Source organism: Stegodyphus dumicola, chromosome 10, assembly GCF_044657685.1.
Source record: "Stegodyphus dumicola isolate Sdum_Otavi_A_Nest chromosome 10, ASM4465768v1".
In the NCBI taxonomy this organism is placed as follows: Eukaryota; Metazoa; Arthropoda; class Arachnida; order Araneae; family Eresidae; genus Stegodyphus; species Stegodyphus dumicola.
In genome coordinates, this window is record NC_140777.1 from 133,279,692 (window position 1) to 133,294,246 (window position 14,555).

At 32.4% G+C, this 14,555-nt stretch overlaps 1 protein-coding gene across 1 annotated transcript in view; it reads right to left on the minus strand.

The window, feature by feature from the left end:
• tsu (40S ribosomal protein S12 homolog tsunagi) overlaps positions 1–14,555 on the minus strand; it is a 33,489-nt gene that overhangs the window by 6,976 nt on the left and 11,958 nt on the right. Inside the window, exons 3-5 of the mRNA XM_035354665.2 lie at positions 14,349–14,426; positions 6,852–6,988; positions 595–722 (exon numbers count right to left, since the gene is read on the minus strand). Of these exons, the coding sequence (XP_035210556.1) occupies positions 595–722; positions 6,852–6,988; positions 14,349–14,426 (343 nt within the window). The remainder of the gene's footprint in view (positions 1–594; positions 723–6,851; positions 6,989–14,348; positions 14,427–14,555) is intronic.

Sequence of the window (14,555 nt, forward strand, 5' to 3'; positions counted from 1 at the left end):
TTCATATAAAAATAACTTGTTAACTAAATCAAGAAAAATCAACTTGGTGACGAAAAGTGAGACATAGCTGTTATCTGTGAAATGAAATATTATCAAGACAATTTTTTCAATAACTTGATGTATGAAAATGTGTTTGTAGCATTATTATAAAACTAGATTTTGATGATATTTTATTTTCTTGTTCAATGTATAGTCTGCTTTTTACACATATGTCACCATTAAATTTTTCTTTTAACTTTCAATGCTGAAACATTATGAGAATATAATGCTGGATATCTGCTATGAGAACTATTGTTAAAGATCTCCAGTTATACAGCTATATGTACAAAAAAGAATAATGCTTGAAGAAACTTGGAGATGTTATTTACATTCTGGTATTTTATATCCAATTAATATTTTGAATTTCTATTATATTTCAAAAATATTAAAATTACACAAACATAACTTTTGATGAGCAATTTTTGGTAATTCATCTGTCATAAGTAAAAGCCAAAACTAAATCATTATAATATGGAAAGACAGCATTACACATAACCTTTCTAAAAATCCATATATAACATGTTTTAAGTAATTATAAATATTAAAAATATGTACTTTTTAGTAGGGCCTTTCACAAATGCCCAATCAACACTGATTTGTTGTCCAAGTAATGTGCTTCCATTCAAATTTTCTAATGCTGACTGAGCTTCACTGAAGGTTTCATATTCTACAAGTGCATAACCCTAAAATATTTATTAATTAAAAATTAAAATTAGCAAGATAATCAAGAAATCAAACAGTAAATGTTAAAATCATAATATACAAATTCACACTATGAAGGAATTATGATAACTGAATACATATTTATGAACTGAACACAAATTATTCTTCAAAGATCCTATGATTATTTTGTGAATTACTCATGACTTCTAATTAAAGTTTTGGCTCTACTCTCATATGCGCCCTAAGGTTGCCAAATGTGATGTGTGCTGGTTTTTGGCACGACTGCGTGTTCTGTACTGCGATGGTTTTGTGGGCGATGTTGGTTTCTATGGCAACCCTTTTCCCATGGAAACTTGGATTTGCTAGTTGGTTTGTGTGGTAATTAAGTAATTTATGACGTGTTGGCAAAATTTTAGCTGCATACCTGGTACAACTATTTTTTTGAGTGGCTGGAAATTCTACAAGTATTTAGGAGAAGAAGGTTTTGAACATTTATTTGTGAAACATAGTATCAATTTTGCGGATAGTGAGTCTGGCTGTCATATAAATACAACAGAGATTACGTGGTGGCGTGTTAAAGCGACGTTGTCAACTTATAATCGAAAATGCGGTTTGGAGTTTTATACACTTTTCTATTGTTGTTCTGAAATGGGAGAAGATGCTTTTAACAAATTTGTGGTGAACTTGTTTTGGTGATGTTTGAAATTGGTATTTCTGCTGTTCGAAGAAGCATTTATTTATGGTAAGTGAATTTTGTTTTATTCTTGTTCTTATTTAGTAGAATGTTATGTTCATTGTTGTTTTAGTATGAGTTTCTGTCGTTATTGTTGTTTCTTTAATTGTTTGAAATTTATTTTAGTTCATTTTGTTGATTAGTGCGCAATGCCTAGATTGTGTAATTCGTAGATGTTTTTTAAGGTTTAAACAGAATGTTGTGTACACGGTATTCTTGAAATTTATTGTCGTTATGTTAATTTATTAAAGCAAGGTGTGCATAGTTCGTAAATTCCTTCGCTGCCTAGATTGTGCAATTCATAGATGCTTTTTTTAAGTTTAAACAGAAAGTTGTGTACATGGTATTCTTTGAAATTTAATGTTCTTATGTTAATTTATTTAAGCTAGGTGTGCGTAGTTTGTAGATTCCTTTGCTGTACAGATTGTGCAATTCTGTGATTTTTTTTAAATTAAAACATATCACTGTCTACATGAATTCTTGTCTAAAATTTTTGGTTAGAAACTTTACGTTTTTGCTATCTAAATTTTTTGTTTTTGTTTCGGATTTTTAGCTTAAATTGTGTGCTCAAAACATGGTTTTTGCAGACATTTTAGGATAAAAGTTCAAAATGTAGACAAAAAATTTAGATAGTAATATGGTGGCATGGAGTTTCTCGCCAAAAATGTTTGGCGAGAAATTTGTCGCCGCATTTGATGACCTGAAGGCACATATAAGAGTAGTTCCAAATTTTTCAATAACCAGAATTGGAGTGGGGGACAAAAACCCACGAAAATATTATATACTGTAATATTTTTATATTGGGCATTGTAACTTTCAGTAAGTAGTACATATTCAGTTCAATCTATAGATAAGATGGTCATGCTAAACAAAGAATGCATAAACAGTTTTTAAAAGGAATTATAATTTTAAAACGATTGTATAACTCAAAAATGCCTTGACTTGATGGAACCAAAATGCTTCAACATTATTAACTAAATCTACAGTATTTGCCAAAAATCACGATGACCCATTTCAGTAGAAATAAGTAGCTAAATCTGCAGAGCACCAATAAATACATCCAGTATCCAATTACAGAAATTACTTTGTATGCTCACCACCCTGCCCTTAACTTACAAAATATGTAAGAAACCTAGCATATCAAATTTGATATGCTGCACTGTTTTTTTTCCCCTCCTCCTTTCCAGTAAGCCCACCATACCATATTTGACATGCTGGAATGGAATATTTCATTTGAATTTTTTAAAATTCTTATTAGAATGCTGTGACACTGTTAAATTGTGATTCGAGTGTTAAACTGCTGCTATGAGTATTATTTGCTAATTTTATTTTGTGAATGTAAAATGCAATACTATTAGTTAATGTATTCCTCAGGATTCAGCAGCTATAATATGAAATTATCTTTTACCCTTTTTAGGTTTTCTGCTTCATTAATGCATAAAATTATTTTTGATGTATACATTTAATCATTACTAGCACTTTTGTCTTATTTTGATTCTTATTATAAAAATTAGAATTTCCTGTTTATACAAGCAAAAATTAAAGTTTAAATAATAAATGCAGAACTCCATATATTTGGATAACATGTTTAAAAAGTACTTTGGCATATAGTGATGTTCTGTATTCTAAAAGAAAAGTTCACTCTTCCTTTACCAACAGTAAAAAGGTTAACAGTCTTTCATAACAGCATTCCATTTCGTACACAAATAGCTTTGAAATGGTTTGTTTAAACACTAACTTCCACTTTTGTTGAAATAAAAAATACATTTTTCACGCAATTTATTTTATAGCAATAAAATATTCTTCTCACCTACAAATTTTGACTTTTTAGCCCAAAGGGGTGTAAAACCCAAAGGGCTATCAGTCTCAAAAGGACATTTTGCATCGGTTCACTTTCTGCATTGGTTCACTTTTCAAACTGTTGCCACCAAATATACCACCATGTAGTATTATAGAGAAACTAAATAATCTGCATGAATGTTTCTCACGTTGTGAAAAACAATAGACCTAGAGCTACCAAATTTTGAATAATGTAGTCCTCCTACCGAATATAAGCACTTGGAAAATCAAATTTTGAATTTCAAATTTGTTTTATTCTTTATTTCAAATTTTGTAAAACTTCAAGTCTTTTTCAGCCCAAAGGGCATTTTAGGCCAGAAGGGCTAATAATTTCGTTTTGGCATTTTGAGTTGAAAACTTTAAATGTCGGTTCACTTTTCAAATTGTTGCCACCAAATACTATCACTCTGTGTTATAGTTAAAGAAATTAAATAATGAAGAATCTGCATAAATGTATGTATGTTTCTTGCTTTGTGATAAAACAATGGTGCCTAGAGCCATCAAATTTTGAATAGCGTAATCTTCCGCCGAATATGGGCATCTGGAAGCCCTATTTGGAATTCGTTATATTATTGATTTCATATTTTGTAACACTTCAATAAATTTTTTATTAACAAACTCAACGATTTCAAAGCGAGCAATGGCAAAATTTCACAGAAAAAACACATTTTTACTTCCAGTGCACGACACTGTGTATCGGAAATTCTAAAGAATTGCTTATTTTAAAATTATTTTGCAATATTGCTGTTGAATTTAATTTTATGGCTTAAGTATGAAGAACATGATATTTAATAAGTGACACAGAAAAGGTTAAAAAAAAGTCCCTTTGAGTGTAATGTAAAATATAAAAGCATTTAGATTTTTTTTTTTTTTTTTTTTTTTTTTTTTTTTTTTTTTTTTCCATACTAGTTATGTTCTTTTCTGATGATGCCAGACATGATAAATCATATTGGAACTTATCTGAGAGAAATCATACTTGGAACTTATTTGAAATAGTACAGAAAGCATTTCATACATTCACTAGAAGAAACTTACAAATGTTTAAAAGAAGAGCAGTTTCTTACCTGCAAATAATAAAGTTAAGAATTTAAAAAAGAAGATAACTAGTATGGGAAGAAAATAAAAAAAAAAGTCAAAATTTTAAATTAAGAGAAATATTTTATTTCCAAAAGCTATTGCTTAAAAAATGCCTTTTTTATTCATATTTCAACAAAAATGAAAGCTAGTGTTTCAATAAACCCTTCAGAAAACGACCTGGCCTACCGAATTCATATATCTACAGGTAATTACTGCTATATTTCAGCACATAATTTTAGTTTTAAAATACATATCTGTTTATATTGTAGAATGATAATGACACCAAAATCACAAGTTCTGGCTGATAACCTAAACCTAGTTTTCAAATATAAGACTTACGGCGTAATGAAAAATGGTTTTAAAAAGAGAGATCCTAGCACCAGGTCATTTGAAATATTATATATTTTCTGGAATTTTTTCCATTGAGAAATTTCTCCTTCAATAACTAGTAGGTTATTATCATTTCGATGTATCATGTTTAGAATGCTTTAACTGTACTAAAATAAATTCACAACTTATAGTCAGTTGTTTGAAGATGACAACCAAATAAATTGTCTACCAAATAAAGAACATCTAAGGCATTGCATTCCATATAAATTCTCTAAAGGAAATGACAAAAACCAGCAGCATGTAACATTAACAACACACCAATGTCAAGAGAACCACTAAATGTTGACAATGTGCATCTTCATGGTACAGTTAATGAAAACCTGCACCAGATCCTAGATGAAAAGGCATGTAAACCAAACCTCAAAATAACATGGTTTCTATCATTAAAATGAAATGTGAATGGCTCAAATAGCTAAAAAAATGGATTCTTAGCATTCTTATTGAGGCCTGAAGCTGTAACACATCGACTTTTACTAATCTCCTCCACCTGAATAATAATAAAATGAGCTTTTGTGAAATAAGATTATTGTTAAGTAGTGATACATAGATACGGTACGAAAATTCTGCTACTACTAAGTTCTGACACATATTACATAGCATTTAATAATTTTCCTCATTCAGACATTCAATTTACACAAAAAGTGATAATATGGAAAACAACTGAAACACATACTAGCATATACAGATAGCAGACGACTACAATACAAACATATAGATTTCAGATTACAATCACATTCTCATATCTGCTAATTTCAGTTATCTGCAGTATGCCAGAACCCCATTAACTTTTACTAATTTCTTTGTTACTTTATTAATTAATTAATTCATTTATTTATTGTGTGGGTGGAATAATGCAATTAGCTGCTAAACATGTGCCCAAGCAAAATGAGCTGTAATGTGACAAAATACTGCAACCTTACCCTTCCATTACCATCTTCACGCAGCAGCTCTTACCACGAGATGTTTTATGTAAATAATGTAATAATGTATATAATGTAATGCTTTGCTAGAAAAGCACATTTTGTATTCTTTTCTCACTTCTTGAAACTGTGAATAAATACTACAGTGTGCAGATGAGTATTTTTCATTGTTTTACCTTTTCTTGACAATTAGATAAAATCATCAAAATACATTTACTGGAAAAGAGAAAATGCACAAATCATTATGCATCAAGTTTACTTGATTACAGCAAAGCACTCGAGAGCTATTTGCCTTGAGAGAGGAATGCCTTCGTGAAGGACTTTCTAAGGGAAACTGGCTCGCATAGATTTTATACATATGGAAAATCATGAAAATGTCCATGCAGTATTTGCTGCCATGCCATTTACTGGGCTGAACTTTGGACTGAAATACCAATGTTCAGCGACTTTACTACTCAGCCATTGGTGGGCCCCAAACTGTTATACTATTACTTTATATAATGATGGTAATATTTCTTCAATGTAATTTATTTCACTTAATAAGTTGTGCCCCATGAATATGCATCACATTTAACATTCAACATTACTCACAATTTCTTGTACCCTATGGTCTTGGAAAGGATTACCTGCAGATAAGATGACACACTGCAGTGTATTTCTACACCTTTGTATTTAGTTTATCTAAAATTATACTCTTATAATGAATATTGGCAAAGAATTGTACGCTATAAGGAATTTATTATTAGATATCTCCTATAATTAAAACAAAATGAGATTATCAGTTATTTCCTAGAAAGTAAGTTAAATTTATATAATTTAATACTTCTTCAATAAAATAGTAAAACAAAATTAAAATAAGAAAATTATAACCATTTTAAATTAAATTTCTGATTTACTTGAAATTCATTTATAAAACATTAACTAATATTCAATTCCTCCTATTTCTAGGATGAATTTAATATTAGTTAATGTTAAAAAGAGAGAGAGAGAAAGAACTTCGAATACAAATACTTAAAAAAAAAAGTAAACTTAACATTACTAAGACATGACTTAATAAACTATACTTACAGTATTATATTAGTATAATTAGTTACAATACTTACTAAAGAAAAAAACTTACAATACTGATATTTTAAGGTTTTTGTTTAATTTGAATATTTTTTCTCATTTGTAATTATTATAATACTAACTTTTAAAAATCCAGTCCGTCGATCAAGATTCAAATGAAGGTTTTTTATATCACCATGCTCAGAAAATTTTTCATAAATATCATCTTCCTGTGCCTCTTCATTAACTCCTGTGATAAATAAAATCCACCCTTCAATGGCTATAAAACAGAAAAAATAAGAATATATTTGTAAAATAACAGAAATATCAATTTTTTTCCTATTGAACATATCTGCATTTAAATTTCTGTACATTCTGAGACCAGAAATCTTGTTAAAATAATAGGCTATTATGTGGCATCTTACAGTTATCAAAAGCTTATATGAAATTACATACAAAAGTTAGGAAGGTATAAAAATGAATTAAAAATAAAAATTTAATGTGCAAAAATTCTTCATCTCAAATTATTTAAATTTCTTCATACTACCAGTGTCAGTATTATAGTTGACAACCTTAACACGCTGACGCCGGCTCGGATATTCTCGATCCGTTCCGTGCAGCGACGCTTCAACTAGCAGTCCAAATTATACTGTTTAATGCTTGCGCCCTAATACCCACTAGCTGATTCAAATAGACCGAATTTCCAAAATTCTCACGTGGCCCTGCACGTGGTCTGGCCTGCCGATAGGGCCCACAGTAGCCAGTCGCATAAATTGGGAAAAACCCTTATTCGTATTTATGGCTTTAAGCCCGGTCGATGGGCAAACAATGCATATGGTCAATGTCACACTAGGAAAAAGAAATAGTCGTGCGTTTGTCGTGAATTATGTTGAGTGCGAGCGGCAATTTTGTCGAACCTACGACTGACGATTTTCAGGCGGCCAGGCACTCGGCCCCAATAGTATTTGCTTTCCTGGGCTGCCGACAAAAGATATATATTGCCGGGCTAAGTGGCCGAGGACTGTCGTGTAGTTTTACAGAGATTGGCTTGTTTTTCATTTGGAAAATCACAGGCCTTGGAGTTAGAAGTACAGGACCGCCCATGCATAGTGGAGAAAATCTGTGACTTTTTGGGGAAATGAATACACCCCAGTCGACAATTTTTGAATATACAGGGTGTTTCATAGATCATGAGGCAAACTTGGAGGGGTGGTGGAATATACTAAAACATGCATTTTTTTTATAGGAATGTAGGGTCTAAAGTCACGGGTTAAGGCAGGAACACAACAACAACAAAAAAAACGACACAAGAGGAAAATGTGTTTATGTACAAAATCAACGGAAATTGCTTCTTTGTAGCATTACAGTATTCACAATAAATGTTTAACATTGCGACCACCAGCAGTAATACATGCTTGGTAACGTCGCACAAGTGATTGACGAACATTTTGAAAAACGACAGGCATTTCGCGCACGCTTGCAACCACAATGGATAGTCGTGCAACGAGGTCCTCCAGTGAGTCAGTGGGAGTCTCGTAAATGATGCTTTTCATATGGCTCCATTAAAAAAAATCCAAGCTAGATAAATCTGGCGAATGGCGTGGCCATCGAACAGGTCCACCACGGCCAACCTATCGGCCCAGAAATGTCCCATCCAAGTAACTGTGGACCCGCACGTGTTTATGGGCTGGTGTACCATCATGCTAGAACCACATGCAATAACGAACGACAGCCGGAACACCGTGCAGCAATTCCAGCAGCACCTCTTGCAGAAAAATATGATAATATAAGCCATTTGTAAGTGCAGGTAAGAGGTATGGGCCTATGAGGTAGTCGTTAACAATACTCACCCACACATTCATGGAGAAGCGGGTTTGGAATGCATGTGGGCGTGCGCCGTGTGGATTATGAGTTGCCCACACGTGCATGTTGTGGCTATTGAAGATGCTGTCCAGTAAAAAGGTTTCCTCGTCAGTGAATAGCACATCCAATGGGAAATCCACCTGCGCCGCACACTGCTGAAAGAACCAATGACAGAAATGAACTCGAAGTGGGTATATGAGTGCAAACCATTTTCATGCAATACTCTCCAAATGGTGGAATGACTCAGCTGCAGATGACGTGAAATAGCTCTTGTACTTGTCTGAGGTGATTCATGCACAATGTTCAAGATGAATTCTTCAATGCGAGGTTGTCATGCACTTCTTCTACCACTCCTAGTGTCAGAGGTGGCTCCAAATGACCCTTTTTCACACAGAGACTGATGCCACCTGTCGAACATTATGTGCTTCGGCATACGCCTGTTCGGAAACCGTTCTTGGTACAACCGTAGAGCTGCTCTGCCATTCCTATTAGCAACACCGTACATGAGATGCATGTCAGCTTTTTCCCTGTGAATGAACTCACCCATCACGCTCGACATCACAGTTGCAAATGATCCTCTGATGCATCGGATCGTAGTTTGTCCGGCTCACTACCGCTTCAGTTCCTATTACTGTTAGTGTTCCCTTTTTTGAACATTTATTGTGAATACTGTATTGCTGCAAAAAAGCACTTTGCATTGATTTTGTACATAAACACATTTTCCTCTCGTTCCTTTTTTTTTTTTTTTTTTCATTCCTGCCTTAACTTTAGACCCTACATTCCTATACAAAAAATGCATGTTTTAGTATGCTCCACCACTCCTTCAAGTTTGTCCCATGATCTATGAAACACCCTGTATAGTGCGTGACCTAGTAATGAGGGACCCTAATCGAACATTTAGACGACGATGTGAGTTTTACTAAGAGTTGATGGCAAGAGAGAAAGAGTACTGTTAGTGTGCAAGTATTCTGTGTGAAGTGCCTGTGAGGTGGGCAGTCAGTAGAGTTCTGACATTACGAATTATCTGAGCACAATTTCTTCACAACAGACAACATCAACAAGCATGGAACTCCATTACAAAAAGTGAATCGAATACCTTTATTGGTATCTTGCTTATTATGGGTGTAGTGCAGGTACCCGAAATTCAACTATATTGGTCCAAAAAGGGAATGTATGCGAATGTGTGTATACAGAAAGCAATAAAATGCGATCGATTCTTAGCAATATTGAAATACTTGCACTTTCCCGATAATGAAATGGCTAGAACTGAGGATCGGTTACATGAACGCCAAAATGTAGTTGATAAAATTCTTCGTACATTCAAAGATGCAGTAAAACCTGGAAAAAATATAGTAATTGACGAAAGCATGGTTCTGTGGAAATGACGCCTTAGTTTTCATCAATATATACCAGGTAAGCAGCACAAGTACAGAATAAAACTGTACAAACTCTGCTTTCCGGGCGGATATACATACAATATGCATATTTATTCCGGAAAAAATTAAACAAGAATTGTAAAATCACATTCTCATGATGTAGTCGTGAAACTGATAGGAGATCTATTAGTTAAGGACCGGATTTTATTTACCGACAGTTTTTATACTAGTATTCCTTTAGCCGAAGATCTTCTCACTAAAAGAACATATATTTTGCGGTACAGTCAAAATGAATAGAAAATTTCTACCGCCTCAAGCAAAGCAAAAACAGAAATGGGGCAACATCTCTTGAAAATTGGAGAGGCATGAAATTTTTTTAAGTGGACCGACAAAAGACCCCTGTGCTTGTTAACCACTTCAAGATCTCACAACTGGGCCATTATTTGTGGAAAAGATGATAAATTAAAACCAGATACCCTTTTCTCTTACAATAGTGCGAAAAAAGGAGTTGATATATCTGACCAAATGTGTTCCTATTATAAATGTTTACAGAAAACGGTGAAATGGTATCGAAAAGTTGTCATGGAGCTAATATGCGGGACCTCTTTAGTAAATGCATGGTATGTCCACAAAAAGTGGGTAACCAAGCGTTACCAAATTTTAAAATTTAGAGAAAAAATGACTGATTATCTATTGAAGAGTGTTGAGAATCTCCCTAGTGAAGAATTAATAGTAAGTAGCCGGAAAAAACATTACGTTCACACCAAAGATCCGTGAGGAAGATGAGGAAAAGATGTAAAGAGTGTTACAAACGCTTAACAAATTTAAAAGGTACACAGTACACCACAAACAAAACAAAAAAAGTAATGACCTTTTGTAGCAGTTGTCCGGATAAGCCGACACTTTAAAATGTTTTAAAAAATTGCATCGGTAACATAAGTAGTTATATTTTGTTATATTTAATGTATTGATTAAATTATAAGTTATATATTTTGTGTTAAATGTTTGCTTATAAGGTAGAAATGTTAATGTATAATGTTAAATCAATAAAATTACATTTTGTACTATGTATTTTTTTATATACAAACGTGGCCCATCGGTGATGCAAGCCGCCCCACGGAACAATCTAGCATGGGCCACTGGTGGGTCAAGCCGCCCCATGGAACAGACAAGCATGGGCCACCAGTGGGTCATGCTGGCGTCAACCTGTTAAAATACGAAAAATTGGAAGATTCCCTCAAGAAAACCATAATTTTCTGGGAAGTTTTTGAACTGCAAAATAATGGCATTTCAAAAGAACTTTAAATTGACTAAAATTGAATTTATAAGAATGACTCAGATTATTTAATTATTTATATTCTGGTGTAAAATATAATAACATTTAATTACATATTTTTGCCTTGCCGCAAAGTGAGACCTGAATTAATTGAATGAGAAATCTATCTCTAATGAAATTCAAGGAAATGCGTTTAAATGAAATGCAGCAAAAACTGCATATAATTTAATATTCTGCGATTTCATGTGATGTTAAAATCGGATTTTTTTTTCAAGAGAACTCATGTTGTCCTTGTGTTTCTGTATATGCACATATTTGAGAACATTGGTCCTTCCACCATGGGAAATCCAAAAATCTCAATGAGAATCTCTACACATCACAAATGTATTATATTTTCTTGAGGAAATGATAGAAGGAGAGAAACTGCGTAAGATTTTTAAAAAATACACAAGTATTTCACATTTTATACAATCTGGTATTTTACATTTTATGCAAACAAAACTAAAATAAAAGATCATGATTTCTTAAACTCTTTCTTGAAAGTACATACACTCATATCACTCAGTGATAAGATGAACGAAATAACAACTTTGATTTTGGTTTGAGCTCACTGGCTAAAATATGCCAGATGACATGCAGTGTTTCTCGATGCTCGCTGGAGAACTGGAATACGATGTTTTCAGACACACATGCTCTCACTCAAGTAGTAGTGTGCCATAATTTCTCACTGATCAAATGATTTTATATGTAATCCACAGGAAAAACAAGTTCTTTCAAATGAGTAAAATAATTTTGGAGGGGAAGGGGTAAGCCAAACTACATAAAAAATGCAAAAAATTTTTTAAATATGACAAACTTGGGAGAAATATGTTGTAAATCAGGTTGGTGGGGAAATGGTTGGAAATCGAGTATCTCCCGCCTAAATCAGGACAGCTGGCAACTCTGATATTTACAAATTATTTATTCAATATAATATTGCTATATTTAAAAGGATTTAAGTCACTTTTTTATTTCAAAGGCTTATTAAATAATCAAAGTATACATAAAATGGTTAATTATTAGAAGATGTATTTTAGTAATAGTTATTGTTATCAATAAAATTCCCTGGATGGAATTCTAGATAAAAATAATTAAAACAACCATAGAAACTACTTAATTTTAAATAAAATCTTTCTGAAGGAAAAGACAATGCATACAATTTAAAAGAATTTTAAGATAAAATAAAGACTCTACCTTTATACAGCATTCCATATTGTAAAAACATAGACAAATACCTTTTTTTCACAAATTAATCATTAAAAAAATTAGAAGCCCTTAATTTTTTTTTAATTATAAGATCCTTTAATAAATTTTGATACATGTTAGCCATAAAATTTTGATAATATATTATGTAATAACTATTTAAATTAAGTACTTACTGGTTACCTCCTCACCCCCTTTCAAAAGGTCAACAACTGTTAACAACTAATTTTTTACTAAACTAATGAAAAGAAGTGTGAATGACAAGAGCCATTTTCAAAAATGGTGGTGCACTAAAGATTGCATTAATCATCAGCCAATTAACAAAATTGAAAATGTAAAGAAACATCCATAGCATAATGTTCATGCTCTCTCCTTTTTTCACTGTTCTGCCTATGTACACAGCAGTCTTTCTTTTTCATCAACTGGTAAACTCCACAATCCGATTACAATTCCTAACACAACAAACACTAATGACTGCCATCAATGCAACACAAAAACACTAATGGCTGCCATCTGTGTGCTGCAAAATACATATTGGTGATTTTAGAAATAGCCTACGTTGGTGACACAGTGCGTTGTTTCTTTAATACTTTTCAGGGGAATCATGGATATTCAGAAAGTAACTTAAATTGTTATCTTCACTTGTATCGTTCTGATTGATCAGTAATTTATTCTGAACATTTACAGTAGGAGCCACTTAATGTGACCATGTTTGTCTATGGCTATTCTGATAGCATTAACCACATAATAATATTAAATGATACAATAAAATACTCTTCAAAATAGCAATGAATTTAAGTAATTTAATAAAAATATAACTAGAAGCATATAAACAGCTTCAGGGACCTTTAATTAAGAAAATGCAAAAGTTTGTTTATGAACTGTTCATAATGTATCTGGAAATTATTTGAGCAATGCTGTATCACTAATCTTAATACATGAGGCGAAATCGGCAAACCTCAATGCTGTCTTGTGCGAGGGGTTCGGCAGCGGCGAAGTGATGGGGTACCTATTTCAGGACTACTCCTGAGAGAAAAGGACAAGCAGATTCATGCTGATTTAAAAATAGAGAAGCCTAATTTAAATGAATAATATAATATAATCAGTTTATATATGTAATAATAATTTAATGCATATAATCGATTATTGTATTAATGTATATAATAATTTAATTAAATGTATCTAATACGTCTTATTTATTTTGCACTTTTAGTCTGAATATTATCTTTTCTGTCCTGAAATCTGCAAAATCCTAAAATCCGCACAACCTCTGGTCCCAAGCGTTGCAGATTTCAGAACTTATACTGTACTCGGAAGACATCCATCATTGAAAAAGAACATGCTAAACTTAGTTTGGCATAGATGTTTTCAGAGAATTTTTTCCACCAGGAGAGAAAATAGAAAAAGAAAAGACATTTTATGAAATTTTTTTCATTTTTGAAGGAAAGGGAACTTAGGGGGTCTGATCACCCTCAAAACTGACAAGAGTTATTCAACATCTTCATTAAACAACAGCTGCTTTTTTGCTACTTTTAAATGGTTGACTGAAATCAAAGCCAAGTTATGTGGCAAATTAAATTCTTACTTGAAGATATTACTCTGTGACTTGGCAATTTTATAATCTATTTTGCCTTTATTTGGTGACAATATATTCTATAATATTTGAATTATATTAATTGAAATGTTGATACATGTTTCCATATATAAATGGCCAGGACTTCCATTCAATAACACTATCTGAATAACTTTACCCGAGTCACATTAAACAGCATCTACTGTAATAGAAACTTATACTATTAACTACTACTTTAAATTCCTAAACACTTTTAATTTTTAAAAAATTATGCAGCTTGATAAAAATTTTGAAAAATGAAAAGTCTTACAGCGCTGAGGACCAGGCTCATCAGTACCATCATGATCCATGGCTTCATAATCTTGAAGATCTTCTCTGGCAGTTCCATCTGTGCATACACTTTTATTAATTTTTCATAATTAGCATATACTACTTTTACTACATTATCTACATGCATGTACAGATATTTTATCATAGCAAATCTCTTTTAATATTGTAATATATAAGGAGTAAAAAA